Here is a 13,529-nt window from a genome sequence, read left to right as displayed (position 1 = left end):
TTCACTAACACAGTTGACTCGATCGTTATAGACGACGCTACGGCTCACCACCAATCACGTTGGTCTGACAGAAAGCTCGGTGAGGTGTGGGTACTTAGTTCATCTTGCGATGGATGTACCTCTGACTACCCCAATTGGGATATAGTCGTGAGCTTATGTTGTGTTCTTATGTTACATTCGAAGGACGACCGGTACCCGACCCTTATCAGAATATTATATCTATAGATACTCCAAAGAAAATTATCTCATTTGACTAGCTTGTCTACTATTACGTAGTTTCTATTATTCAAATCAAACCTTGTATTCCTAATTTTATGCTACTACTTAACTTATGGCGCTTAATTTTGCAATTATTAATGTTTATATTATAAATTTATAATATTTAAGTAGATAGATATGTATTTCATTTTTATGTAATACTAACATAAATATTTTATATACCTTTGTGGTAACTTTGGTACCAATCAGGGTAATCAGAATTAAAGAAAAAAGTTCTAAAGAAAATTTAAACTTCGCGCCAAATCATTTCTATTACACCACCCCTAAATCATCTCGAGAAATCGTGTTGTGTATGTAATATTTAGGAACTGCCTGATTACTATTGACATCTATGTTTACAATTTTAATGTGAGTATTTGATGAGTATTAAAAATAAGAAGAAATAAATATAATTGATACAAGAGGCTGTATTATATCTTCAGCCATTGCTTTGCAGAAAACTATTGATTGACCATAGACACACCATAGACAAGCAAGAGCAGACGTCATACTGACGTTTTATGTTTTTGCTACTCATCCAGATCCGCGTCGGTTTTGTAACAAAAAGTTATAATTATTTTGTTATTACTCTTTAGAAACCTACTTCAATATGGTAAGTAATCTGTTTATTCTTAAAACTTAAGTTGTTGTTGATTTCATTTTTTACACTCGTTCAAAAGTGTCCTATAAATCGACTTTATTTTTGCTTTGTCATGACCGGGTAAACTTAGTACCAATTCATGTATTGTTTTAAATTTCCGACTTCACCATTTATAATTTCGGCTACTTATGTTACCTTTATGTTAATTCAAGTCATATTATAAATGCATCAAGTGTAAATATCAGTGAAAACACAAACTAATAAACATAACCTCTATTCCTCAGTTTCGGAATCAGTATGACAGTGATGTTACTGTATGGAGCCCCCAGGGGCGTCTCCATCAGGTGGAATATGCCATGGAAGCCGTCAAACTTGGCTCTGCCACTGTTGCCTTAAAGAATAAGCAGTTTGCAGTACTTATTGCTCTGAAGAGAGCAGTAAGTGAACTCTCAGCATATCAAAAGAAGATCATACCTATTGATGACCATATTGGCATCTCTATTTCGGGTTTGACTGCTGACGCTAGGATGTTGAGGTAAGAAATTGCTAGTGATATTTTTAGTTCATAAAATATTTTTTATTTGCAAATTACGTAAGTATCACTGGTTAAATACTGAGTTACTAAGTATATAATGACTTGAATTTATTATTGTAATATAGTTTTAGAACTTATTACATTTAATAAAATTAGTTTAGCAATTTTTCAACTAATATTTTTTAATCAACCCGTACCTAACTGTGTTGTCTAGTTGCTTTTGGTGCCAGCACACTTTTTTTGGGATCATTTTAATCTATTACAAGCTAGATACTAGATAAAACTAATAGATTGACTTTTGATATGACAAATTTAAAATATAAAATCGGTGCTTCTGCACTGTAATGTTGTGAAATGTAAGTAAATAAATAAATAATAAAAAAAAATCTATAAAACTCCTTCTTCTATTTTCCAGCCGCTACATGCGTACAGAGTGTCTCAACCACCGGTATTCGCATGATGCCCCAATGCCAGTCGGCCGTCTCATTGCCCTGGTCGGTAACAAGATGCAGATCTGCACACAACGGTACGACAAGCGTCCTCTTGGCGTCGGCTTACTTGTTGCTGGTTATGATGTGAGTATTTGGTATTTATTTTTATTTCTCATGTTTAGCTATCACTATCTGAAGGGTCTGCATGCCAACCGGCGCGAATTATATCGAGGGTTTCGACCAATAGACGCAGTGAATGTTATTTATGAGGATATGCGTCATATGGTTCTAAATTCGCGCCGATCTTTAAAGAATAGTGATTTTGAAGTTAAACGCTGCGCAAAGGGTAGTGTAAAAATATAAGCTAAACAATAATATACAGGGTGTTAGTGACATCGTAACGAATACTCAGGGGAATGATTCAGACCATGATTCTGAGTTAATATCAGGTGGAATTTTTCGTCGCAAAATTCATGACTTTTTTTTAGTTTTTTAAAATTATTTTCAATTCTATACTTTTGCGATGGAAAATTCCACTTGATATTAACTCAAAATAATCAGCTGAATCGTTCCCGTCAGTATTCGTTACGATGTCACTTACACCCCGCACAAGTACATACGGTAGCCATACAAGTAGGTATGGGTGTTAGTGACACCGTAACGAATACAGAGGGGGATGGTTCAGACCATAATTCTGAGTTAATATCAAGTGGAATTTTCAGTCTGAATATTCATGAAAATTTTTGTGATTTTTTTAAATTATTTTCAGTTCCATACTTTTGCGATGGAAAATTCCACTTGATATCATCTCAGAATCATGGCCTCAATCACCCCTCAAAGTTTTCGTTACGATGTCACCAATACCCTGTATATTATGTTTGTTTACTCAAATGCTATGGGGAACTGTCAAAATTTATGAACACTCAACAGTGCTGCCCCCTACATTTGGGTTTATAATTTTTATCCTCATTTGTCATAAATGTGTATACATCATATACTAACTTACCAACTGTTTGACTCTTGTCTTTCAGGACCAAGGTCCCCACATCTACCAGACCTGTCCATCAGCTAACTTCTTCGACTGCCGCGCTATGGCTATCGGCGCCCGCTCGCAGTCCGCCAGGACTTACTTGGAGAAGCATCTGAACACCTTCGCAGAGAGTGATCTCAATGAGCTGGTGGCTCACGGACTGAGAGCCCTGAGGGACACCCTGCCTAATGAGGTTGACTTGAATACTAAGGTCAGTAGATGGTAAAACAGACAGGTCATAAACTTAAACAGCCTACCCACTGCTGGACACATACACATGCTCAGTCAACCAGAGGGAGGTATAGAGCATACTCCACCACACCACACTGCTCCATTGCGGTCATGGTCCATCTTTATGTATGACTATATATACTATATATCCCAGTTGAGAACTAAGTACCCAAACCTCACCGAGCTTTGTGATAAGTGGTGAGCCGTATCGCCGTCTGTTATGGTCGAGTTTATTATACTGCAGTTTGGCATTTATGTTGCAAACTGATTTGCTTATATCAATTTGTGTAATGAATTGTTGCATCATACAGAGTTTTATGTTTTAGGACATGACAATAATAGGTTGTCGATGATGCTGTCAGCTAGTAGGTTTAGAAAGAATAGTATACAACGCCCTTTTGAAAAAAATCCTCGCTTTCTTTCGATTAATTTGTCTATTGCAAGGTTTTATTTAAAAAAATCACACCCAAATGTGTTTTCGAAAAAGCGCTTACATGGTTTTGACTATAGATGTTAGTATTATTGTAAGTTAAATAAAATGATTGCCAACACAGGCTTAATATGGGAATTTATCATCTAAGTGCATTGCCCTTCTTGTTTCATGTCAAGTTTCATATAAACCCTTTTTGTTACATATTTATATTCCTTTTTTTTTCATATTTTTGCCCAAACATGTGATTGGTCGACTGACCATAAGCAGTTTTGATGGTTTGGTTTTATTAACATGCAGGACAGGCCGCCTCATTAGAAGGCTGCCTTCATTAAGGTGCTACTGTATGTTATCCCATGTGTGCGTCCTTTTGAGGCGTCTCATATAGTGGTTGTCACTTAAACTTCGGGCCAGTTTGTTTTGGTGATGAGTAATTCGATCGCTGTATAGCCTTGTAGTTGTGGCAATTTCTTGCTTAACTGTCCTCATTCCAAGGTACTCGTGAAGTTCGTCCATGCGAGTGAACCAAGGTGCTCGCGCTATTGATTTGAGCACTCTGTTTTGGAAGCGTTGTAGTATTTCCATATTTGATGTTTTTGCAGCACCCCACAACTGAATGCCGTAAGTCCATACTGGTTTCATATTTATATTCCTAAGTTTGCTACAAGCACAATTTTTCTCAATTACAGAATGTATCAATAGCGATAGTGGGTCCGAAGACCCCTTTGCGCATCAGCGAGGAGGCGGAACTGAGTAGATTCCTGTCGCTAGTGGAGGGCGAGGAGCGGCGCGGCGGAGGCGCCTCCGCCACGGGAGACGCTGGGCCTGCGCCTGCGCCGCCGGCGCGCGACGCGGGGGACGAGCCGCCCAGGGACCCGCAGCCACAGGTAACGTCATACGGTGCTTTCGCTCATTAAAAACGTTTTCATACCAACTGGTATAATACACCAGCCCACGGAACACAATAAAGAGGTTGGAAGGGCGCGCACCACACGCGCTATACAAGTTTAAGCAAATAGTTCACACTGCAACTTTGCACTCCACACGTCCGCAAAGTACGACACACGGAGCGTCCCGAAAATATATTTAAAAGGGTTGTCTTATGCATTGTAACCTGCAGGCCATAAAATTTAATATCGACTATCTCGCAAAGAGATCCCGCCTTAGCACAGGAAAACTAAAAACCTTAGTTTGATCGGCTATTTATCCAAAAAATACTAAGTACTAAAATTGCAGCCCATCACATAAAATATGCATTGCCAGTAAAGTGTCTATGGAATTTAAGAAGTAGTAGAGCTATCGTAGTTATCTGTTTGCAAGAGTAGTAGGTAGTGAAAGAGAGTGGGGTTGAACCCCACTCAGCGGTGACAGCGGTTCTCATACAAAATGCGCGTTAGGGCCTTTCCAACCCCTTTTCTCTATACCATGCACCAGCCCAACTGTCCCAAGTACTATGGGAGCGCGCAGACTGAGTGCGTGCGAGTTGTACGCCAATGTCTTCATATGACGCAAATTCGTGTTTAAAATGCGACTGGCCTATTTTATTTTTTTTTGCTTATTTATTACATTACTTTTACAAAATATTAGTGTCCTAAATGGACATAAATGACAAAGATGTGTATTATGCTTATTCATTCTCATGAATAAGCATAAGAGACCAACAATTATAGAGTATACAATAGTAAAATCTAATTAATATCACATATCTAAAGATAAAAATATGGATGAGTCTCGGCTTAACCGTTACGCGTATTTTAATAGCAAGCATTTGATAACATGTGCGTGCTCTTATGGTTTTGTCAGGCGTTTTATTCTTATATTATTTGTAAAACCACCTCAATAATCTTTCTCTTTATGAATTCGGCCGAAGCTATACGCATTCAACAAAAAATTAAAAATATCAAAAGTAAAGGTCCACCCAGATGGATTGATGGTTTAGAATCCAGCTTTGTACTTAATAAAAGTTTGTCTTTTTAAAAAAAAAAATTGTAATGAGATGCCCAGTGACGAAGTTGAGACCTTACCACGTTTAAAACTCGCTTGTTGCCTTCTTTCTGTTCGTCCCAAGTCGTCTGCGCATCGGTTCAATTTTAAACCTTACTATGAACACTAATAAAGTGTAAGCAATAAGACTTAAGGTGATTCGTTTTCCATACAAAAGTTGATGCAGTGCTACAGGAAAACGGATAGAGGAATATTGTTGTAAAACCGATAAATAGTAATATTTTGGTGTATTATTTTCGCAAACTAACAAAAATTTAGGGTCCGAATACGAGAAGTACCATATTTCAGACCCTCAATTTTGATCAATTCTACATTTGTAGTGGTGCAGATTACAGTGTATTTGCTGAGCGTGTAGAGGTGTCAATGTTAGTTTGTGTGCGTGATAGTTTTTTTTTTCTAAAGGCTTTGACTACTTGACAAGTGTAATAGAATGTCAGTGACAATTTATAAAGAGATTTTGTATGAAGAGAATAAATATAAATAAAAAACTAAAAATACTACAATCTGAGAAAAGGAATATTGGAAAAATATTTTTGTAATAACGTATCTTATTTAAACATTTTTAAATAATGGGTAAATACCGTGTTTTAAAAGAGGACATATATTATAATAAAAAATCAATACATAAAATGAAATGGCTGTATGGGCATAGTTCCCTTTGCCTTACCCTTCGGGGAAAACCAAATCAAAAAAGAAGTTGTTGCATTTGCCGGCCTAAATAGTAGTCATTTATAATTAATTGTTTTTCCATCCAACATACAGATTTATTTATATTCTCTTTGCCGCGGACTTTTTGGTGGGACCGGGAACGGGAAGGTTGCTTTCTTCATTGAATAATCTAAATAATCAATACGAAGTGGTGTTTTGTGGTTAATGATCACATTAGTCGGAAAACATTCCCGATAGTATTATTAAATCGGAATCTTCAATAAACAAAGTGTACCTATCTATTTTCGCTTTGCGCCAACAAGCCGCTTACTTCGTTTGGGGTTCGGAGTAGGAGTCTGCTCCGAGGGTGGGGGCTTAGGTTTCATCATTTCATTAATCATCATCAAGAAAAAAAAACACAAGACATGGCTGTATGTTCATAGTTCCCTTTGCCTTGCCCTTTGGGAAAAAAAATAAGATAAATTTTGAAATTCTTATGTATAATAAACAAACATCACAGACATCATGACAGATCTAAAACTAAATAAAATCTTTTTTCTATTTTCTATTTGACTTATTTATGAATTTTAATCAAGAAAACGTGATAATAAGTTCGACAGCAACCAGTTCAGGTCCCCGAAACAGCCCATTTCAGGCCGCGTATATATGGAAAATACTACTTCAATACGTCCCAGCCTCGTCTTTTTTTAACGTCCTCGTTATAAAAAGACGTCCTAACCTGAACTAACTAACCTAACAATAAACACCACGCGTAAATATATGTCCAGAAATGCGCTGTGAGTCGTCTGGACTGGGCGCGAAAACAACATAGAATTCGATTAGGTGCTAAGTGTCCCGCATGCTATCACCAGCTGTCACTGACATACGTATGAAGTCCCGCGGATTTTATTGGAACTAAATGACAAGTCATAATAATTATATGCGGATACTGCGACATCAGCGCCGTGCTTGCGGGACGTCCTGAAGCGCTATTACATCTTTCAAACGCGATGCGACAAAGTTTGAACCTACGCAATTTAGGAAAAATCTACCTTATTATTACTGTACTGTGATCGTTATTTGTAAAATCATACAATACATATACACAATTCTTTATACACAATATAATTATTATGACATATTGTGGACTTTTCGGTATACCTACAAAAAAGGAACAATTCAACCATACGTTGTTTTGTTATATCTCAATGGGCTCAGGCAGCGTTTTCGCCGAAAGCTCCAAGTCGGCTATATTTGTAACGATAATTATGTTTGACTTTCATCATCATTTTTGAACCATTTTATACAAAAAAAAATACTTGTATAAATTATAAACCCTAAAGCACGCCCATGAATCACTCTACTCATTGGTGAAAACCGTATGAAAATCCGTTCAGTAGTTTTTTAGTTAGCCGCTTGTTCACTGATGCGATTAATGCCTGTTAGAATTTTACAAAATAAAAAATACGGAAATTACGGAAGGTACTTTAGTGCAAAGTAAATTATTGTATACTTAATTATAATATTATTGGTAAAAGTGATACTTTTTGAAAATTCCGTAACAAATAGACGGGTTCGCCAAATTCAATTGTAAAAAAAAATACAAAAAGTAAAAACAATTAAAACATGCAGTTGGGTTTGAACCGTAAACCTTAAGAATGGCGGCTACTGCTTTACCAAATGCGCCATTTAGAAGTTAGAAGTAGACTTCAAATTATGCATCTCTTTTAATAGCTAACCTAGTTCGCATGTGTGTGTGACAGCTTCGTGTTTGTACACAAATTGAAATGACACCAACTTTTGATGCAATGTTTCAATATGATATCTTCAGTAAATACTTCAAAATTGTAGCTTAACTTAAAGATAATGTATGTAAGATTTCGCCACCTAACATTTCACTGGGTCAGTACTCAACACTAAACGAATAAATGGAAAAAAATACGAAAACTGCAGAAGTAACGCCATCTACTGACGCAGCGTTACCTAGCTGACTGAAACACATCACCTTAAAAAGTACCCCTACTAAAAATAAAATACTAATTTATTTATATCTTGAAACAACGAACCATATTATGCTTCATTTGGATAGTATAGTGCATTTTCGCCGCACAGTATATCGACTCCGTGGCGCAACGGTAGCGCGTCTGACTCCAGATCAGAAGGTTGCGTGTTCAAATCACGTCGGGGTCATACATCTCTTTTTGAATATTTTATTTTATGTATGACTTTCCTTCTTTCAATTTTGCTTCTGTTAGTTTAATGTACGATATATATATTTTTTAAACTACATTTTAGAACTTTTTTCTTTTTTATAATAATTTGAAATAATTTGGAAAGGTATACCTAGTATTTCATTATTAGATAAAATCGTAGGCTTACAATGCAAAGGGACTCCATATTTCCGGATACGGATTTCCGGTTGAAGCATAATTATTTCTAAACTTACGAGAAAAAACGCTAAATAAATGAGAATAGAACATTCTCTAACACGACTTAGACCAATATTATCTCTGGTGTTCCTTGCTTTGCTTAGGGCTCTATTCAATTTGTCATTACTTTTCGAAAGATACTGCATACAAAAGTTTTTTTTTTTTTAATAAATAGCTGATCATACTAAGGTTTTTTAGCTTGATTTTTTGCCCTGCAGGTCGACCTTTTAATAATATACTATCGCGGAACTCCGTGTGTCGTAAAGTTTGCAGACGAGTAGAGTGCAAAGTTGAATTATGTAATATTTGCTCATACTTGTATGGCGCGCGTTTCGTGCTCACTTGGTCCTTCCAATCTATTTCTTCTATTCCGTGACAACAAAGCCAACAGTGGCTGCAAATTGTCTTTCGACCCCGTATTCTTCTTGTCTTCTATTTAAAATATGTTTGAAAATTTTATAGTATTTGAGTTTGTTATTTGTTATTTTGTTACGCACCCCTAATCTATGCATAGCGCTGCGTATGCACCATCCTCAATTATTGTCACCCCAAATTAAAAAATAAATAAATATCAAATTATTGTATTGTTGTCCTCAGTTATTGTTATCCTCAATTGTTGTTGGTTTTTTTTTATCCTCCGCTGCGATCACGCTTAATTCTTTATTTCTTTATTTGTACACAATAAAACAGACACAATACTTCTCCGTCTTCTTTTATTCTTCTTTTTTTCTTTGTTTGTTTTTTTTTTGTCTTTCTAATGTTACGATTTAATATTATTAAACCTCTATTGAAGCCTTCAGGACTCAAAGCAATCAAAGTTTAGGACCTGTGTGTGTGTTCCGTAGTGCGGGTTCTGTAGTCAGTAACGTAATATGATTAAGGTTTAATGAAATATAAATATCCTTATTTCATGTTCCAGGTGGCGATGGACACGGAGTAGAGTCTGACGAGCAAGCAGACGAGTCACCCGGGCAGACAGATGTGACCCGGATTATCTGGAAGTCGGTCTACCCGGGTGTTCTACCATCCCCCTTCTGGCCCCGGGTCAAAGACCTGCCTTGGCCAGTGTTTGGGTCGGTTATTGCAGTGTGATTATTACTAGTTTTATTACAGTATACCCTAGCGTTATTTCGATTTCACGGGGTCCGTTTACTTAACCTGAAGATTTGACAGGTCCAGCTTTTTACAGAAGCGACTGCCTGTTTGCCCGACCTTCCAACCCGCGAAGGGAAACCAGCCCATTACAAGTTAGGTCACATCCCTCCGAAACGAATTTCTTGGGTATATGGGTACAGTCTACTACTGTTCAATATATCTATAATTATGAGCTATGACATAGAATATCGGCAACTCTCCGCTCCCCACCAGCGGCTGAGCTAGGTTTACCTCACCCCTCGGTCTTACTTTAGTCGTCAATCGTGTGGGCGTCAGACGTCACACACAAAGATGCGCGTGTACGATAACGTCAATGTAGTGTTTGTGTAAAACGAGGTGTTTTGTATGAAGTGTCCGGTTCGGAATAGTTGAATACTTTTCAATGCGCTACTTCCATTAAGGGTCGAGCAGTAAGAGACGACGGCCACGAAGTCGCGGCAGAATAACTAGTACAGCCATGAGCAATATAATGTACCCACTTTAGGACTCTGTCGCACTAACATATTTGACATTTAGTGAGACTTACAGTTCAATTTGTTAAAAAAGTTAATGTGACATGGGTACCAAAGTGTATACATATTAATGCTCGTGACCGTATACTTATAATAAAATCGTTACGTAAAACCCACTAAACGGACGCGAAGGAAATTTTTCAGAAATCAGAATCATTTATTTAAAGTAATTATCATGGAAAAACTTGTTGATGGTAAATGTAACATTTTTGAATTTACGTCATTTCGCAAGGTTATGGCTGAGGAGAAGAAATGACAAGAAACTGCAACAGCAACACATCTTTTAAATCAATGAGGGTGTACATTACAAGTTATTTAATAACTAGAGGAACACATTCAATACCAGACATTTCAATTTTGTACATTAATAGTTTGATCAACATCTGCAATAGAAAACATCGCGCTGTAAGCTTTACATGTATCTTAGAATAATCAATCAATTAATCACACTAGGCATGCCAATGTAAGCACTGGCCAAGGCAAATAACGAATCACGTGTTGCATTTTTATGTATTTTGCATATTTTCAATTGTATTTCTTTGTCTGCTATTAAATAAAACTTCAAGATATTTATAATCGTTGTATATTTCATTTGACATACATCTAATATAACGTAACGTTTTATAAAACAGGTATTGTATACAATATTTGGGCACATCATAAGGAAGTACGTGTTTATCGTTGTATGTTTGTAGTATAAATGTTAAATACTATATAAAAATAATAAATCGGTGTTTTAAAACTGTAGTCAATTTAGGAATACATGTTGGGATTAGCGTTGAAAATGACATGTAAAGTACATGAATCTTTCAAACAACCTCTGTATTTTTCAATAAAATACAGAAACTTTCCTTGCGGATCTTCGGTTGCAACTTTCGCAAGTTTATATTTTTTACATGTATTTTATTGTGTATTTTTCGCATTATTCGGCTATTTAGATTTTATATGGTCGCTTGAATTTTAGGGCCATAAAATATTGTCGATCGCTTTTGTATATTTTCAATTGATGTTTATGTGAGTTTTCGATCGTTTTTTTTGGTGGGTTTGGTCATGAGATACCTATAAAAAAATTGGATATTTGCGACGAAGGTAGTGATAGTGATATTGAACTTTAGTTTATTTCATCACTCATGTAATATTTACAAAATAATCATTACTGTGAAGTATGTCAATCTTAAATCCATATAGAGTCACATTCACATCACAAGCTATTGCTTGTGAAAGTACATATGTACTTTCAACCGAGATATTGATTCGATTACATTAAGTACATTACAAATTACAATTGGTAATATTCAATTTCTATTAATAAGCAAGATTTTTCCCCTTTGATTGTTAAATATGAAAAATACACAGTATTAAACAAGTATTATACGAGTATGATTGTATTTTTCAGACAAATCTAAAATTTTTTTTTCGAAAAGTTCATGTATTTTACAGGAAAGAAACAATGTTTCGAAACAAAAAATGTATCTTTCGCAATTTTCAACGCTAGTTGGGATGTGAACTACGGTAGCGCCGCCTGGCATTTATTTCGGGCATTTTATATATTTTTATTTATTTATTTTATTTTTACAGTGTTACATTCAGCCATTACAGTAAAAACCAATTCGACTGAAACGAACACATATAAAACATAACAATTTTTTAGAACAATAGCGAAATGCCACATCTGTGAATTTGGCCACCATTTTTTAATTAATAACCTACAAATTGTGGATTATTATCGAATTTATAATAAAATGTCGATTGTCGATATTTATTTGCAACATAGTTAATTTTAAATTAAAAATTTTAGTCTTTATAGGAAATACCACATAACAGTTTTGACGGTTGTCTGTCCGTATTTAGTACACATTCTCACCACGGGGAGCGTTGTGCATCGGTGTTTCAGAAAAGACATTGATGTCCAAAATTATAATGTAAAAAGTCGAAGGTAAAAAGTTAAAAAAGGAATTCTAATATTGCTCGGGGATCCACTGGAATTGCATTAATTAAACAACTAATTTCTACACTTGCGTAGTTTGTAACGGTTTTCTTTTTCAGTTGCTAAATAAGGTAGGTAGGAATAGTGGAATAAGTACTGGCAGTGGGATTAAAGAGTGGGTGGGTTGTGGCTTGTTGATTTCTTTGAGAAGTTGACTGTTTATTTTTAATAATATGTTCTTAATATCTGTATCTATTCGTAAAGCAACTACATCGTTTTAAAACTAAAGACAGAGACTTAACGTAACAAAAACTTGACTAGGCCTAACTAATTTATACAATATACTGATTGGTGGTTTGTCATACATTTTTGGTATTGGACGAAAATCATTTGTATATCTTTATTTAGTATTGTTAATATTTCTATATTATACAGTTAATCTTAGCACCACTTAAATATTGCTATTTTATGACCCGTTTTTTTTTTGTTATTTTCACATTGTAGAGGAAATAAAAGTAATTCAAACTGATAATAACTGTAATCAGGGGGGGAGCAATACCTATGGCTTCAATATAGCCTTTTAAACCCCCTTACCTCCAGTATAGTTCATAAGGAACAATTTCTAGAATATCATAGTCAGTTTTGAATGTTTCAAAGTCATTGATAGACAAAAAGAGAATTTTGGTGTGCCTTTCTCGCCCACAAACATAACACCACATAAGTCACCTGTCACTCTCTCACAGTACTGCACAGAGAGAGACAGATGATGTCTATCGCGACGAGAAAGAGTCGCGTGCTTACGGTGCTAGGCCTGCAAGTGTATCTTTAATTATATAGAACGGTAATTCAGAATATGATTTTAAAAACAAAAATAACACTACAGGGTCATAAAATTATCATTATTGTTAATATATTCTATTAAGATATGTTCTTGTTGGAAAGAATCTCCTTTTGATTAAATTCACATTGAATTTTAAGTCTTTTGACTTGGAGTTTCTGAAGATTTTTTCCCACAAAAACACACCGTTTGTCATACAAATTAAACTTATTTGATTTGGGGAATACTTCGTTTGGATACGATCGCTGAGACCCCGCTCCAATTTGAGGGTATCGCTCAGAACTAACTATTATGGTAATTTCAACAAAGGTACTTCTTTGGGACGTTGTCTAATCTCCCTTGGGATTTATCGTCAAATTAAATTTAAGAGCTGCTTATAAAGAGTAATATACAGGGTTTTAAGATTCAATGTGCCAATAATTAATTGTCTAATTTGGATCAACTGTCGATTGACTTCACAAAAATTCCCAACTCATCTAAAGGTTAATAAGGAGCCTTCA

General features: G+C 35.6%; 1 protein-coding gene and 1 non-coding gene across 2 annotated transcripts; both read left to right on the top strand.

The window, feature by feature from the left end:
* The first annotated feature begins 770 nt into the window (after positions 1 to 770).
* On the top strand, positions 771 to 10,840 carry LOC126375562 (proteasome subunit alpha type-1). Its single transcript, XM_050022547.1, has 6 exons — positions 771 to 871; positions 1,144 to 1,394; positions 1,810 to 1,969; positions 2,857 to 3,066; positions 4,206 to 4,403; positions 9,517 to 10,840. The coding sequence occupies exons 1-6, from the start codon at positions 869 to 871 to the stop codon at positions 9,535 to 9,537; spliced, it is 843 nt and encodes a 280-aa protein (XP_049878504.1). The 5' UTR covers positions 771 to 868; the 3' UTR covers positions 9,538 to 10,840.
* Trnaw-cca (transfer RNA tryptophan (anticodon CCA)) lies at positions 8,287 to 8,358 on the top strand. Its single transcript has one exon. It is a non-coding gene; the product is annotated as a tRNA-Trp (tRNA).
* Positions 10,841 to 13,529: the final 2,689 nt, after the last annotated feature.

The sequence above is a fragment of the Pectinophora gossypiella genome, chromosome 19 (genome assembly GCF_024362695.1).
Source record: "Pectinophora gossypiella chromosome 19, ilPecGoss1.1, whole genome shotgun sequence".
Lineage (NCBI taxonomy): Eukaryota > Metazoa > Arthropoda > Insecta > Lepidoptera > Gelechiidae > Pectinophora > Pectinophora gossypiella.
Note: the sequence above shows the minus strand (reverse complement) of the source record. Positions and strands in the feature narration are given on the sequence as shown.

Bases quoted from the DNA above. Each gene is read 5' to 3' on its own strand.
- LOC126375562 (XM_050022547.1), top strand. The intron at 1,970-2,856 runs GTGAGTATTTGG...CTTGTCTTTCAG, and splicing joins TACTTGTTGCTGGTTATGAT to GACCAAGGTCCCCACATCTA. The intron at 4,404-9,516 runs GTAACGTCATAC...TTCATGTTCCAG, and splicing joins CCAGGGACCCGCAGCCACAG to GTGGCGATGGACACGGAGTA.